This window comes from Camelina sativa, chromosome 1 (genome assembly GCF_000633955.1).
Source record: "Camelina sativa cultivar DH55 chromosome 1, Cs, whole genome shotgun sequence".
NCBI classification, from domain to species: domain Eukaryota; kingdom Viridiplantae; phylum Streptophyta; class Magnoliopsida; order Brassicales; family Brassicaceae; genus Camelina; species Camelina sativa.
Genome location: NC_025685.1, coordinates 7,259,486 through 7,274,788, shown reverse-complemented (window position 1 = coordinate 7,274,788; position 15,303 = coordinate 7,259,486). Strand labels below are relative to the sequence as shown.

Below are 15,303 nucleotides of genomic sequence, written 5' to 3'. Positions count from 1 at the left end.
GTCATGTCTACCTTACCTTACGTACAATTATGAATACATCTATATACTGATATACACATATATTGTCGTGATGATAAACAGGTTAGTTATTGTAGTGGAGTTCTCTGGTTATTAATGGTAAAAAATTGCTGTGGACACTCGGGCTAGGTCGATCGGTCTATAAGTTTCTGTCGTTGATGATCCCTTACACATTTATAATCTTTCCATGTGCGCATCGTGAGAATCTTTCTCCATTTTAATTTATTAGAAAACGAAATAGATGGATTTTGAGAAAGAGAACTCAAAAGAAGTGATTATGGGTTTTGACTAGAGACAAGATTCTCCAATATAAAGAGTACTCATCAAGTGGAGGCGCCCATAACTGCTGAATTTGTATATAATGTTATGTTTCTAAAGAATAATGAAATTGAGGGTTGAAACCCTTCTCCAATGCCCATCCCACTTAGCTCTCCCACATGATGACCCTTTGAAAGTTTTTAAAAACGTGTATGAGAAAAAAAAAGTTACGCTGCAAAAATAATGCAAGTTTGTAGAAAAAAGACTCGACAAAAGCGCCGATTTCTTTGAATGATAAACAACCAAAATTAAAAGAAAACCCTAGAATTTTAATAAAATTGATAAAACATATGTTAATTTTTTATATATAAGAAAAATATATGACATGTCAATTGTATAAAAAATGATATTTTTGCTATATCTTAGGAAAATGAATTGATAATACAACAGCAAAAAAGCCAAAACAAAAGAACACAGATACGGAGATCAGTCTTTCCACAAAGTAAGCTTACACAGTAGTTCCTGATTTTACTATTTCAAAGATCTTTTATTAAAATGTGTGAAACGTACCAGCAATAAGACAATGATGAGTGTTCTATTCTACTCACGAGCCGAAGTGAACATATCAGATCAATACAGTTTTCTCTTCAAAATAAAATAAAACAAATGTACACAAAATCAGTACTGCTCTAATTAGCTTACGAAGGCATAACTGCAAGATATCATAAGCAGAAAGAACGAAAGAAGAAGAAAGTATTTTTCAAGTTGTGATGGACCTATCGAATTACTTGTGTGCTCATATTGTAAATTTGTAATCATTGAGTTATATGAATAAAATGTTTCTGTGACTAAAAAGGGTCCGTAAGTAATCGAGTGCTTCTAGAAACATCATTTTGACATATAACAGCTTAATGACTTGTTCATTTCATCGTTTAAACTTTATCCATAAGTTCTCTATGCTCCTTTTATTTTAAGTAGAAATATGGTTTGGGGATGGTAGTCTTGTAAATTTAAACGGTCACCAGAGAAATTTTTGATAAAGAGACAAAAAAAACTATGTCTTCTTATTGGTCTGTCTTCTTCTTGAGAACGTAGCAAGTGACAAAGTGAGTCTATTAGTTTCGGTAAGGAAGAGGAAGAGCCAGAAGACGCAGATGTTCTTGAGAGATGGCCTGAAGAAGATAACTTTAAGAGCGCCAATGTCGTAAAAGGGGTCTTATGGCACACAGGGTGAAGTCAGGCAAAACAAGAAAACAAAAGAAAAAGGTAAATATCTTATAGTATATTTTTTATTTAGTCTAAGGTTGATTACGATATTGATTTAGATATACGTTCTTGTAATGTGTGTGTTAGGCTGGTAGCATATAAATGGAGAGCTTGAAGCTCATTATGATTATGTTCTCTCACATGTATACATTTCTTCTCTATATATACGAAGTTGTAATATTCTTCATGATACAAACCCATATTGTTATGCAGCTTAGCTAAGTGAAGGCTGTTAGTTAATTAATTTATTACCTTTGTTGGATTGATGAATCGATTTACCATGTTCGTCGTTGTTTTTTTCGATTTAAAGCTACGGAAAGAAAATCAAACCTCGTAGCCTCTTATAAAATAACAAATTTGAAGCTTTTTTTTGTCAAGTCGGTTTGCAAAATAACTTAAGTCTAGGCTAGACAAGGTAAAAAATAATTTGAGTTTGATTTGGAACCGGTTTGATACTTGTGTTCTTGAAAACTTTTTACCGTAAAACTGACGGATTAAGCCAGTAAGAATTACTACAAATAATAAAACGGATTAAGCCAGTAAGATAATTTTGCCGTGTGTAACCAAAATTATAAAGTCTTTATAATGTAAGCTCGTGCGCCCATTTAGAACGGACTCATATCCCATACTGGGCTGTAACGGGAGTACGGGACAATCCAATATTGGGTTACACATGGGAGTTCACTCTCCGTCACACCTAAAATGGTTTACAAATGCTTTTTTTTTTTCTTTATGAAGAGAAATTGAAGAGAACCGAATTACATTAATTAGTGTCTTAGCGAAAAACACAAAAACAAAAAAAAATGTTTGCACTTGCAGGTTTAAGTAACTAACTCCAAAACAAACCACATTGAAACACACTGACCTAAAACAAAACCGAACTACATTATTGTCGTTTAAGGTGGATTAACTGAATGCTGTCAAAAAAAAAAATGGACTAGTTGAATCGGACTGAACTCAAACCAAATTAAAGGAAAAAAAAAAATACGAAACTCAACCTTAAACGACAAATAATTTGTACATCGTGGGAGAACAATTGTAGTTCCGAAAGCTTTTTTGCAGGCCAAAATATTAAATCGTGACTCTTCTCGTATAGCCATATTGATATGGAGCATGCTAAATCCACTTTAATAATTATATTCGATTTCTGCTGAGTTGATCATATCGTCTTAAACTCTTGCCAAAAACTATTTTATTTTAATCTTGTTATTACGTCTCACCTAATAATACTCAGATCGAACTAAGGAAATAGTCTTGTCACGAATCTAGGTATTCCTGATAAATAAGAAAGGTACAATGTTGTATGGTAAAAAAAAAAAATTGTTTGTCACGGTGAACGAAGTTATTGATCAATTTATACAACTTTGCAACCGTGGAATTTCTATAACGACTCTAGGAATCTAAAATTAGTATGACTTTGTACCCAAAACCAAATCAATCACACCCAAAAAAATAGTACAAATAAAAACGTTAAAAAGGTACATTGTTTCACAAAGTTAACTTCATTTCTCGAGGTAGTAGACAAACCCCGATACTACTACTACTACTACTGCCTTCTTTGATTGGTAACAGAAACTCATCATTAATTCATAAAGTTTCAACTTTTTATTATAGTTTCCAGATTCACATATTCGTTCCTTACCAAGCCACACTTCTCGACACGAGCATAAACCTTAGCTATAATGATGGAAACAGCTTAGTCAAGTCAACGTTCGTCGACCACGACCACATATATATATACAAGTATATTGTAGATTCAAAACTTCTCATGATCTCATTCCATTTGTAAACCAGGCTTGATTTTAGAAATAAGTCAAGACAAATCAATGTAGCGTAATATACGCTTTAATACCAAATCAAACGGATAAATTAGTGATTATGTTTCGAAATCCATAAGATCTCTTTACCTTAAGAAAAAAGTTTCTATTTAAGTTAGCATGTAAATTTACATAGTGTATATATTGTAATAAATAAAAAAGGGATTATGGGTTGAGGAAAGGAAATGGGAATAATTAAGTTAAGTAACAACGGGATTTACGAGAAGGGTATCTCTAAAACCGAGTAAGAACACAATGCTCCATAAAGACAATTTTTTTTTATATTACTCAATATACTATAACTTAACAAATTGCTAAAGACGCAGAGAGACATCACCACAACACTTTTGAATCTTTGAAGAAGGTGAGTTTATTTATAGTTTCAATCTGTAAGTAAAAAAAAAAATATATAAATTACTCTGCTCGTCTTCATTGTTTGTCTGCAGATCCGTGTTCCGTTGTGGCTTGAATTTATATTTTTTGCATAGTTTTTTAAAAAACCATAATAGTGAAAAAAAGATCGATTAATAGAAAATTAGGGAGCGCTCCATCTTTTGTCTCTCCATGACATCATTTTGTCTTGTAATTCAGTTCTTCACGAGGTTGTGTCAGATCTTTTTATTTTATTATAAATATTTTACCTTACTTCTTTCTTCCTATCCTTTTCAAAACAATAATTATTCACAGCCCTAAAATCTAGACACTGTGTTAAAAAAATATTCTGTAAATCCCTATTTACAGTATTTCTCTTAACATTTTTTTTTTTCAAAATTTTCTGAGTAAATGATTCCTACTTTTCGTGTTTCAAAAAGGATGATTACAACTGTTGTCAGTTCATTGAAATTGAAATTCAAGGTATTTTGACTATTTTCAAATGAAGTAACTGTTTGTCTTACAATTACAGAACTAGAGATAGTAGCTGTATCCCATCTTTTTCCTTCATAGTAGTAATATTTCTTGAGAAACATAATATTTTGCTGAATAAAGCAAGTTACCTTAAACCTGACGCTTAACCTTTTTTAATATATTGTTAATCAGTTTTCGAATTATAAAATACGGTACCTTATATTTGAAGCTATATCGTATAATCAAAAGTTTTTAGCCTTCTTTTACCAAACGGTGCATTTAAAAACAAAATTCTCCATAGCAAATGTACAGAACTTAGTTTTTATAATCAACTCATTTGTCCTTTGCTCAAGTTTAAATTCAAATAACACTTTATATATAAATGGTTTGTTACTTGATATATTTATTTTTCAAGAACCTATCCATCACTCTCTCTCTCTCTCTCTCTCTTTCTTGAAGTTCTTCTTATCTTTTTTTTTTAACAGTTCTCCTTTCACAAAACATCACACTTTGTCTTCAGTTTCAGTGCCGTAAAATTTGTTTTTCCTCTTCATTTCTTTGCATACGAAAAAGTTCTTCTAGGTGTTTGTGATTTGTCCGTCACCTCTGAATCTTTTCATCTCTTTAAATCGTTTCAAGAAAACATCTTTGACCGTGTTCTTTAAAAGTTCGAAGTGGAAGAACAAAGATGGGTAGAGCTGCGAGATGGTTCAAGGGTATCTTCGGTATGAAGAAGAGCAAAGAGAAAGAGAACCGTGTCTCCGGTGACGGTGGAGGAGAAGCTGGTGGGTCAGACGTTCACCGGAAAGTTTTCCAAGCAGACTCAGTCTGGCTCAGAACTTACCTGGCGGAAACAGACAAAGAACAGAGCAAACACGCCATTGCGGTTGCTGCCGCCACAGCCGCAGCAGCAGACGCAGCGGTTGCAGCTGCTCAAGCTGCCGTAGCGGTGGTGAGGTTAACAAGTAATGGAAGAAGCGGAGGATATTCCGGCAGGAGTGGAGTTACCGGGACCACAATGGAGCGGTGGGCCGCCGTGAAAATCCAATCAGTCTTCAAGGGTTATTTGGTAAATTTCTATAAACCTCTTTTGTTTTGTTGACACAAAAAGATGGAATTGTGCCATGTGGGTATCGTTTAGATTCGACAAAACTTAAGAAAGTATGTCTGTACTTTACTTGCTCCTTACACATCTTCGTTAATGTAACAGTACAAGACACACACACACCTTTGCTAATTTCAAGAATTTTTTTTTGTATATTCTTTCTTTTCTTTTTTCAGATTAAACCGCTTAATGTGATTTTTGATTGATTTTATTTGGGTCTACATTAATTTTTTTGTTTATAGGCGAGGAAAGCGTTACGAGCATTGAAAGGTCTAGTGAAGCTACAAGCTTTGGTGAGAGGATACTTAGTCCGCAAACGCGCCGCCGAAACGCTTCATAGCATGCACGCTCTCATTAGAGCTCAAACTAGCGTTCGTTCTCAACGCATCAACCGCTCTCTCATCAGAGACAACAACAACATGTTTCATCCTCGACACTCACTTGTAATAACCGTTCATTTCTTCTAGTCATTTTTGTTTTTAACTTAGTCTATATAGTCTAACTAATGTTCTTGAATTGGTTGATTATATAACAGGAGAGGTTAGACGATTCAAGAAGTGAAATCCATAGCAAGAGGATATCAATCTCTGTTGAGAAACAGAGCAACAACAACAATATTGCGTATGATGAGACCAGTCCCAAGATTGTGGAGATTGACACTTGCAAGACGAAATCAAGATCCAAGAGAATGAGTGTGGCTGTATCCGAGTGTGGAGATGATTTCATCTATCAAGGCAAAGATCTCGAATGGAGTTTTCCGGGAGAAAAATGCAAGTATCCTACTGCTCAAAACACTCCAAGATTCTCAAATAACCATCACTACTACACACCGCCCTCACCGGCGAAAAGCGTTTGCAGAGACGCTTGTTTTAGGCCGAGCTATCCTGGTATGATGACACCAAGCTATATGGCTAATACGCAGTCGTTTAAAGCTAAGGTGCGTTCGCATAGTGCACCGAGACAACGTCCTGATCGAAAAAGATTGTCACTTGATGAGATTATGGCGGCTAGGAGTAGCGTTAGCGGCGTGAGGATGGTACAACCACAACTGCAAACGCCAACGCAAACGCAACCACAGCAACGCTCTCCATGTTCGAATGATCATCAGTTTCTTCAGGACGCTAGATTCTATAATTAGTAAGAAACGTTATTTTCGTCCTTAAAGGAAATATCGTCATAGCTTTTGACTTTTTTCATTGAGGACTTTTAATTTTTCTCTTCTTTTTTATTTTATTTTTTCCCTTTTTTTTCGGGTTCTTTACTTTTGTAAATGTTTGCTTTTGGGAAAAAATCAAAAAAAAATATCTAGTCATCTACTAGTACATACGACCTCTTCACCATGGCATTGCTCTCATCCATTAGAGAAGTAAGAAACTACTACATAGAACAAAAAATTTCATGTACATCGCCAAAAGGTTTAAGGTTATACAGTATAATCTAAGGTAAAATTGAATTTAGTTATTGGTATTGGAGAATTTGAAATTCAAAGCTGTGAGTAATCGAGAGGAGATATTATAATTAATAGCTAAATATGATGACGAGATGAGGTTGAAATTTGCAATAAATTTGGAATCCATGTAGCGTCAGACAAGTACGACATGACGTTATCATTATTGTGAAATTTTTTCAAAATCTTTTTTTTTGTTTGTAATGTTTTCTACTCTATGACTATATCTTATAGTAATCATTTTAAAAACCACCACGGGATATGATTGGTTCATGCCGATACGTGTTTACGTCATCATATTCGTTCTTCTGAAACCCAAAACTTAGAATAAAATAACACATCAACGGCTTTTGATAAGCAGTAAAATAATTTACCTCGTAATCTGCCAAAAAGATTCCCTCATATAGCCTTTTTGATTAAGGTTTTCTGTAATTAAACAACCTTAATCATAGTTTAGAATGTAAACAGGAGCCAAAAAGAGATACAATTGTATTCATCATAATGTTGATAATACTTTCAAAACATTTTATGATTTTAAGTATTTAGACTTGGTCTATCTTTAATGGCCTATGTTTCCCAACATTCTTAAATTGAAACTGAAGCTGGAAAAAGTTGGTAAACGTATCAATCCACATTATTTACGAACCGAAGAGACAAAAATAAGCAAAGACAATAGAGATTGGAGACTTGTGAGATATCTCCAAAAAAAAAACGAAGGCTTTCTTTCTTTATTTTACAGGTCCCAAACTCACTATCTTCTGATGCAAAAGATCTTATTGCTTCTTTTAGCTTCAATGAAATCTTTTGCTTACAGAGTCATAGCTTGGAACATTCAACACTGTCACCAAACCAAAATTTGGATTAAGTTTGTAAAAAAGGATGAAAAAGTGAAATGATATGTTTTGTTCATTACCTTCTCCGAAAGATGCCATCGTCAAAGGCTTTGTTATAACCTTGCTAGTGAAATCTGCAATGTCCTGTAAGGTGAGTTCGTCTACTGTATTCAAGAATTGGTCAACTGATTTCCTGCAAATGTGTTAGGTAAAAACATAAAACACGGTTAAAAAAATGTCTGGTTATATACTATTAACCAGTATAGAGGTTGGGACGTGTGTAATGTACCTCTCTCCATATGTAAGTATCTGTCTACCTATGTCTTCTGCTGCAATCATCTGCAAGCCAATCACACAAAACAGTTTAAAATTCCATTATAAAGTCTCACACTCATGGCTTAAAAAAGAAGAGGTGGAAAGTCATGAGTGAACCTACCCGAGATTCAAGATTCATCAGAATCGCAGATTTCGTTGCTGCCTTGGCCCGATCAAGATGTTTCTGATCAACTGCTAAAAAACCAAAGTAAATAGTATGGTTTATATATGTAAGTTTCAACAATAGAGAGGAAGAAATCTTAGGAAAATATGTATACAATATCCTCCAGCAACATTTTCTATTTCAGCAGCTACTAATTGAATTCCCTCCGAAGCAAAGCCAGGACTCTGCAACCCCAAAAAATTGTAAGCAAACTCACATATCGTAGATACCGTGCTTAAAGCCGATAATAATCAACAACTAACTCACCGTGCAACCATAGATTCCAAATAATCCGGTATTGTTAAAGACGCTACTGAATGCGGTGCATGACTGAACCTCCGGATATTTGTTCAAAATGTTAAGATCTGCATCCAGACAATAAGGATTATCATGTTTATCATCATGATGACTAACTAAATGAACTTACGATAAAAAAAACATGAGAGTTTAAAAAACTAGGAGGAGCCGCTAGTAGAAAGAAAACACATCCAGAGACTTACAGAGCGAAGAGTGCATTCCCTTTCCAGGGCCTCCCGCAGAGAATGAGCCACCTCCTCCCATAAGCATCTAATAAGAATTAGATCTTCCATACATTATATCTTTGCATGTGAAAAGATCAAGTAAAGTATTTGAGTTAGGCACCTGAAGAACAGTTGCAATAATAGCTTCCTTCTCGTTATTCCATCCTGGCACTTCAAAAGCAAGCGCAAAATGTGTAGCCTGAGAATGAGACAAAAAGAAGAAAGAAATGAGGAACACTCAAAGAAGCCCATTGAAAGGAACACAACATATATAAATCATATTAGCACCTCTCCACCAGTATGTTTACGGAAATCTCCACCGACATATTGAGACTTTGGCTCCGCTGCTCGGGTTACATTAGGAAGGTCAGAGAGTAATGGCTCAACCACTTTTAGAAGTTCTTCATGATCAACTCCACTAGCTGCTAGTACCATTCGTGCAGCAGTGTAATTCTCCTGAAATTTCAATACTAAAATGAGAAGAAAGCCACTTACACGCAATAACTAACCAAAAGCTAATATTCCTAATTACAGAGAAGCATGCAATTATCTCTTGTGTTGAAGGTCCTTACAGAAACAAACTCCTCCAAGACGTCTCCAGTCAATGCAATAGATTCAGGTGCGTACAACGGATTTGCCAGAGCCCCAGAGTAACCAGCAGAATGAACCGCCTCCAAGAGAAAGCCCATAGGATTCTTTTCAAATTCTCCAATCTCCACCTTCATTTTTCTGAGCTGCCAGAAGAAAAAAAAACGATAGGAACGGAACGTCAAAAACAAAGAAGCTTTGCTTTGGTTTTTGTGTGAGATTAATGCAACATGACATTTATTACCTCTTCATTCACTTCCCAATCCAAGAAAGCAGGGTTCCTCACACTATCAATAAGCACTTCAACCATTTCAGGAACATAGGTTTTGAGAGCATCGATTGTGTAACCCATCTGCTCTCGTGATGCAGAGGCTGAAGTATTACCTCCCATAGCCTCAATCTCCCTTACAAGGCGAAAATGGCTTCTGTTTAATGTACTCTTGAAAGCCATCCTTTCAAGCAAGTGTGTAGCTCCACGGGAATAAGGCGTCTCATAAATCGAACCACAATCAACGTATAAACCAATGGAAGCCGCTGGATTCTAAAAAAATTCACAAAATCAAAATCACTTTGCAATCTCAATAGTTTCACCAAGAAGTTGATGTTTGGGATTACTACAAAAGAAGCACTCACCGAAGACATCTCAGTGGCGATTTTAAGACCATTGGAAAGAGTAGTGGTCTTAAGTTTTTCAGGGGCAACATGATCAGCGAGTGGTGGTGGAAGTGAGACACCAGCCAAGGGAATGTCCATCGGAGGAAGCGAACTAGAGGATCCCCCAGTTAGCCAGCTGAAGAAACCTGATGTAGAAGAAGAACTCGCTGCAACAGCACTAGAACTTGCATAGCGAGAAGCCCGCAAATTGTGGTTAAGAATGCCCTGTAACACACACAAACCCTATGCATTGTTAAGCTTTTGTCTCAGTTGGGACAAATTGATTGCAAGATAGATACTTTCATCCAAAATGTAGGAGAATCTAAAAACTAAAGATTGAGAATTTAACATTGATAAAAATTAGAACTTTGGAAACAGAGATCATTTAGTAAATCTTAAAAAGCATGAAATCATAAAGATAGAGTTGAATCAAGATCTATAAGAATCTAAGAGACCCTTTAAACCAAATCCAAACATACTGAATCATACAAATTGTTCACACACAACTCAAGCGTTTTCCTATAAAAAAAAACAACCAAATTTAATGAAAAAGTTGGAGTAAGACAATGACCTTAAGGGCCTTAGCTCGTGAAGCTGCCGTGCGGTACATGGCGACTGCGAAACCCTAGATCGGCCAGATGAGTACCGGCGTTTGTTGCTGACGACGGGAGAAGACAGAGACAGAGAGAGAGATGCCGAGTCAGAGCTGAATAGAGAGAGAGAAGCCAACGATAAAGGCTTTCTAATTACGTTGACTGGATCTTACTAATATAGGCCCAATTATTCTGGCCCAGATAGTTTATATTATAAAAAATTTTAAAACCCATGAAAATAATGCAGATATACAATTTCATGAGTGGGAGAGAAGAGAATCATATAAAGAAATTGTATATCTGCATCAATCATTATCACCGAGTGGGGGCATACGATACACTTTTTTGATCATAACTTTTTTTATCAGCTATTAATCCAAGTGGGGCAATGTGTCGTTATGCGATCAGCGATCTGGTCATTATGAGTCCCTAGTCATTTCATTTGGCAATGGACTGCTATCCACCAATCCGAGTGGCCTTACCTTAGTGTGGGAACTGGCTATCTTCAGGACTTTGGATCCCTTATATTTAGCTTGTAGTGCTTTTGGTTTTATGTCTAGTTTTAAAGTTTGGTTGTTGTCTTTGAGTACATGTCTAAGTTATTTATCTTGCTGTGTAAGCTTATACATGTATGTTTAGTTTTCTTTAAAGGGAAGCATGTAATCCTTTAATCTTAATATAATGGAATGTTTGAAGTTAAAAAAAAAGGAAGATAAAAAAAACTAATGCAAGTGGGAGGGGGTGAGGGGGCATATGTCGAAGTCATCATAGCTTTCACCTTTCAGTATAGTAAAAAACGAGTATCACAATAGTTTTAACCTTTATATTTTTTAGTTTATCACGTAAAAGTAAATATACATAAGATTGATAAAAGAGTATGTAAAAACAGAATTAAGCCTAAAGAAATATCGTTCTTATGATATTGTCCGGTAAATGTAGTTGGAAATCGAATTTTGTTGGCAAAGTATTTCCAAAATAAAAGTATGATTACCACGCAATATTAGACACAACGCTACGCTCAACTCATTGCAAACATAAATCCTAACTAACATTGAGACTCAAATGACAAAATATATTATTTGGATGATACAATCAAATAGCAAGGAATGACATTACGTCTTTTTTTGTTGTTGACATGATTTGGAGGCAATTGGCTTCCTAATGGTTGGATGTGAAGCTTCTGTGACTTGCCAAAAAGAAAAAAAAAACCCCATATTTTACTGTCTTTAGAACAAAAAATACCGAAAAATAGGATGTAAGTATTTTTCAGATTATAAAATCGATTTAACTTGATTGGTTAAATTTTAGACTTTAAAAGTTCCCTCCCCAATCAATCATTTAACTCTAAAAGAAAAATATTAGGAGCGAACAATTTGATATGTGAACAACGAGTTATAACGGTTCCGTGGGTATAATTGGGGGATTTGAGACATATAGATGAATCATGTGAGTTTTACCATGTGGTGAACGGAGCCATGAGCCCATTCATTGTGTTCATGTCATGAGGTGCTTTTGTAACTCGAAAGCCACGAACTATAGTCTATATCAAACTTTCATTTATATGATATTTGCACTTTAGCAAAAAAAAAACTATAGTCTATATCAATTCTTATTACGGAGCCATGAACTATATTTAGGTAAAAAAAAAGATTCTTTTTTATCAAAGAAAAAAAATATGTTATATTTTTGGCATGCAAAATACCATATGTTCACTGTTCAGTGTTGTTTGGTGAACATTTCTAACTAATCAAAACATTCATCCCTCGTGAAGCACGAGTTGGTTAAACTATGAAGCTTTTCCGAAAAAAAGAAAGTGGTTAACAATGGTGAATTAATGAATATAAAAAAAAAAGCAAAAAAAAAATTAATGTTCATATTCAAGAGTGTTTATATATACAGCAAAATCCCAAACATTAATATCTTCATCTCCATTTCTCACATCCAAAGGTTATAATTCTCTCTTCATTTTTACTCCTTTTCGTTTTTTCTTTTAATATTTTTACTAGTTAGGAAAAATATAAAATATGAATTTATGAGAACATGATAATATTGTTTAAAGAGATGTTCTAGTGGAAGCTAACTTGTATAGTCCTGATCCACTTAGATTAGTTTCATCATCATGAAAGTGCTTGAATTAGTGTATGTTCATGGCTCTTCTGCTATGGTTTTCCGTTTACAGTTTCTAAGATGGTTACGAAAACTATAGGTTAAGAAGAAAAAAATGGCGACAAAATTGGAAGCGCAAGGTGGTCGTGGAGGAGAAGAATGGGACGATGGTGGTGCTTACGAAAACGTCAAGAAAGTGTATGTTGGTCAAGGTGATTCTGGTGTGGTTTACGTCAAGTTTGATTACCAGAAAGACGGCAAAATCGTATCACGCGAACATGGGAAGGTGACGCTACTCGGAACAGAGGAGGTAGAAAACATTTTTTTTAATCTTTCTTGTTGTTTGTTATTAGAGAGTTTCTTTGTCACTAACATGATCATTTTTTTTGTTTCCGTTGCTTAGTTTGTGCTTGATCCAGAAGATTACATCACATCAGTGAAATTTTACTACGAGAAGCTCTTTGGATCACCGGTAGAGATCGTCACGGCTCTAATCTTTAAGACATTCAAAGGCAAAACTTCTCAGCCTTTTGGATTAGTCTCTGGACAAGAAGCTGAGCTAGGAGGTGGCAAAATCGTTGGTTTTCATGGAAGTTCAAGCCATTTGATTCATTCGTTAGGAGCCTATATAATACCATCAACCACGCCGGTGACTCCGCCGGTATCAGGTGGTCCAACCAAATTGGAAGCTCAAGGTGGCCGTGGAGGAGATGTATGGGACGATGGTGGTGCTTACGACAATGTAAAGAAAGTTTATGTCGGACAAGGTGACTCTGGTGTGGTTTATGTCAAGTTTGATTACGAGAAAGATGGTAAGATTGTATCATTTGAACATGGGAAGAAGACACTACTTGGAACAGAGGAGGTACATAATAGTTTGTGTTCTTGTTATTGCACTAAATTGTTTTTTTTTTTTTTTTCAAATAATGTTGATGGGTTTTGCAGTTTGAGATCGATCCGGAAGACTACATCACATCTGTGAAAGTTTACTACGAGAAACTTTTCGGGTCACCAACAGAGATCATCACAGCTCTTGTATTCAAGACGTTCAAAGGCAAAATTTCTCAGCCATTTGGACTAACCTCTGGAGAAGCAGCTGAGCTAGGATGCGGCAAGATCGTTGGATTCCATGGAAGTTCGAGCAATCTGATCCATTCTTTAGGAGTTTATATTGTTCCTTCGTCCACACCATTGACTCCATCTTCCAATACTATTCCAGCACAAGGCGGAGATGGTGGAGTTGCTTGGGATGATGGTGTTCATGATGGTGTCAAGAAGATATATGTTGGACAAGGTGACTCTTGTGTGACTTATTTCAAGGCTGACTATGAAAAGGCATCAAAACCTGTCCTTGGAAGTGATCACGGGAAGAAGTCATTGCTTGGGGCAGAGGAGGTTTTTTTTTTCTTCTTCTTGATTTGATCTTCAAATCTTGTCTTTCGTTAAAGTTATTTTAAAACCTAAGCTAAAGTCTTGAATTTTGAATTTGGTTGCATAATGTGCAGTTTTTGCTTGGACCAGATGAATACATCATAGCTGTGTCGGGATACTATGACAAGATCTATGGTGTAGAAGCGCCGGTCATCATCTCGCTTAAGTTCAAGACAAACAAGAGAACATCTTTCCCGTACGGACTCGAGGGAGGAACTGAATTCGTGCTGGAGAAGAAAGACCACAAAATCGTTGGTTTCAATGGACAAGCTGGTGACTATCTTTACAAACTTGGAGTCAATGTTGCGCCCATAGCTAACTGATGTGAAACCAATCTGATATCCCGAGAATTCTAATAAGACTATGTTGTGAGTTTATGGAGTTGTGTTGTCTGGTGCTGTATTTGGTTTTTTCTCAAGAGTCAAGAGTAATGTATGTTAGTGTTGCATCGATTCTACTCTTAATAAAGAGGTTTCTTCGTTGTAGTTTTAAAATCCTCTCGTTTTTATAAAGTGCTACATATATTATTCAATGAACTAGGGTAATACTCTGAACAAACTTCTTTTATTAAATTGGATCACAAAAATCCATCAAAGAGAGAACAAACAACACAAAGACAAGACCTGAAACATTTGAAGCAGTAAACCAACAAGAAACAAGTAAAGTAGAATCAGCTTATTCAATTAAAGTTTATAAATTAACCATCATCAAAAGATTTCCATGATGATCAGTTGGTGATTGGCAGGACATGGACGCCAAATTTGTGAAGCATATCACCGGCTCTTCCATGGAAGCCAACGATCTTGTGGCCTTCCTCTTTGAGTACAAAGGGTGTGCCAGCTTCAAGTCCAAAGGGAATAGAGGTTTGCTTATTAGTCTTGAACCTAAGCATAGTTATAACTGGACTTTCACTCCCAAAGATTACATCGTAGGTGCCTTCAACTGCCGTAATGTATTCACTTGGATAGTCAAGCTCCAACTGCAATTAAAGAAACACAAAACATAACAAAACTGAAACTTGTTAAGATGACAAAAAAAAACAAAACCTATACGGTTAAAATATTAAAGAAGCAGAAACTGATTAAATGTACCTCTTCAAATCCAAGCAATGTGGGTTTTCCACGTTCTTTTCCTACTATAACTTCAGATCCTTTCTCATACACAAACTGGACAACTCCTACACCATCTTGTGCTTGTCCTACAGACACTTTTCTCACACCGTCGAAAACACCATCATCCCATAGAGTTCCTCCCTCACTACCAAATGCTTCTAGCTTTTTGGATGGTGTTGCAGGAGTCAAAGGGATGATGCCTAATGGAGCTAAATAAACTCCAATAGCAT

The 15,303-nt window shown here is 35.7% G+C and overlaps 4 protein-coding genes and 1 long non-coding RNA gene across 8 annotated transcripts in view; 3 read left to right on the top strand and 2 right to left on the bottom strand.

Annotated features, from left to right (window-relative positions):
* On the top strand, positions 1,210-1,831 carry LOC104781410. The gene is made up of 2 exons (XR_766906.1): positions 1,210-1,542; positions 1,630-1,831. It is a non-coding gene; the product is annotated as an uncharacterized LOC104781410 (long non-coding RNA).
* Positions 4,607-6,613, top strand: LOC104781401 (protein IQ-DOMAIN 14-like). Its single transcript, XM_010506072.2, has 3 exons — positions 4,607-5,274; positions 5,553-5,753; positions 5,846-6,613. The coding sequence occupies exons 1-3, from the start codon at positions 4,894-4,896 to the stop codon at positions 6,446-6,448; spliced, it is 1,185 nt and encodes a 394-aa protein (XP_010504374.1). The 5' UTR covers positions 4,607-4,893; the 3' UTR covers positions 6,449-6,613.
* Positions 7,312-10,549, bottom strand: LOC104781384 (probable mitochondrial-processing peptidase subunit alpha-2, chloroplastic/mitochondrial). 2 transcript variants are annotated; one of them, XM_010506054.2, is made up of 13 exons: positions 10,403-10,549; positions 9,811-10,056; positions 9,422-9,718; positions 9,162-9,323; positions 8,878-9,045; positions 8,711-8,788; positions 8,569-8,635; positions 8,336-8,433; positions 8,184-8,253; positions 8,027-8,100; positions 7,880-7,929; positions 7,671-7,783; positions 7,312-7,595 (listed from the first exon to the last, which is right to left on the bottom strand). In XM_010506054.2, the coding sequence occupies exons 1-13, from the start codon at positions 10,439-10,441 to the stop codon at positions 7,549-7,551; spliced, it is 1,509 nt and encodes a 502-aa protein (XP_010504356.1). In that variant the 5' UTR covers positions 10,442-10,549; the 3' UTR covers positions 7,312-7,548. The 2 variants fall into 2 exon arrangements, with proteins under 2 accessions (XP_010504356.1, XP_010504362.1); XM_010506060.2 differs by having other exon boundaries at positions 8,027-8,097.
* LOC104781376 (jacalin-related lectin 35) lies at positions 12,268-14,446 on the top strand. 2 transcript variants are annotated; one of them, XM_010506042.1, is made up of 5 exons: positions 12,268-12,371; positions 12,631-12,840; positions 12,934-13,395; positions 13,476-13,925; positions 14,036-14,446. In XM_010506042.1, the coding sequence occupies exons 2-5, from the start codon at positions 12,646-12,648 to the stop codon at positions 14,282-14,284; spliced, it is 1,356 nt and encodes a 451-aa protein (XP_010504344.1). In that variant the 5' UTR covers positions 12,268-12,371; positions 12,631-12,645; the 3' UTR covers positions 14,285-14,446. The 2 variants fall into 2 exon arrangements, with proteins under 2 accessions (XP_010504344.1, XP_019102207.1); XM_019246662.1 differs by lacking the exon at positions 12,268-12,371 and having other exon boundaries at positions 12,608-12,840.
* The window catches only part of LOC104781361 (jacalin-related lectin 33-like), a 3,280-nt gene continuing 2,483 nt past the window's right edge, over positions 14,507-15,303 (bottom strand). For both annotated transcript variants that reach the window (XM_010506023.1, XM_010506030.2), the window contains exons 5-6: positions 15,053-15,291; positions 14,507-14,940 (exon numbers count right to left, since the gene is read on the bottom strand). In XM_010506023.1, the coding sequence (XP_010504325.1) occupies positions 14,689-14,940; positions 15,053-15,291 (491 nt within the window). In that variant the 3' untranslated portion in view covers positions 14,507-14,688. The remainder of the gene's footprint in view (positions 14,941-15,052; positions 15,292-15,303) is intronic.

Coding starts and splice junctions, on each gene's coding strand:
- LOC104781401 (XM_010506072.2), top strand. CDS start 4,894: ATGGGTAGAGCTGCGAGATGGTTCAAGGGTATCTTCGGTATGAAGAAG. Junction 5,275..5,552: donor CAGTCTTCAAGGGTTATTTG/GTAAATTTCTAT, acceptor TTTTGTTTATAG/GCGAGGAAAGCGTTACGAGC. Junction 5,754..5,845: donor TTCATCCTCGACACTCACTT/GTAATAACCGTT, acceptor ATTATATAACAG/GAGAGGTTAGACGATTCAAG.
- LOC104781384 (XM_010506054.2), bottom strand. CDS start 10,441: ATGTACCGCACGGCAGCTTCACGAGCTAAGGCCCTTAAG. Junction 9,046..9,161: donor TCTTGGAGGAGTTTGTTTCT/GTAAGGACCTTC, acceptor TTGAAATTTCAG/GAGAATTACACTGCTGCACG. Junction 7,930..8,026: donor TGATGAATCTTGAATCTCGG/GTAGGTTCACTC, acceptor ATTGGCTTGCAG/ATGATTGCAGCAGAAGACAT.
- LOC104781376 (XM_010506042.1), top strand. CDS start 12,646: ATGGCGACAAAATTGGAAGCGCAAGGTGGTCGTGGAGGAGAAGAATGG. Junction 13,396..13,475: donor CACTACTTGGAACAGAGGAG/GTACATAATAGT, acceptor TGGGTTTTGCAG/TTTGAGATCGATCCGGAAGA. Junction 13,926..14,035: donor CATTGCTTGGGGCAGAGGAG/GTTTTTTTTTTC, acceptor CATAATGTGCAG/TTTTTGCTTGGACCAGATGA.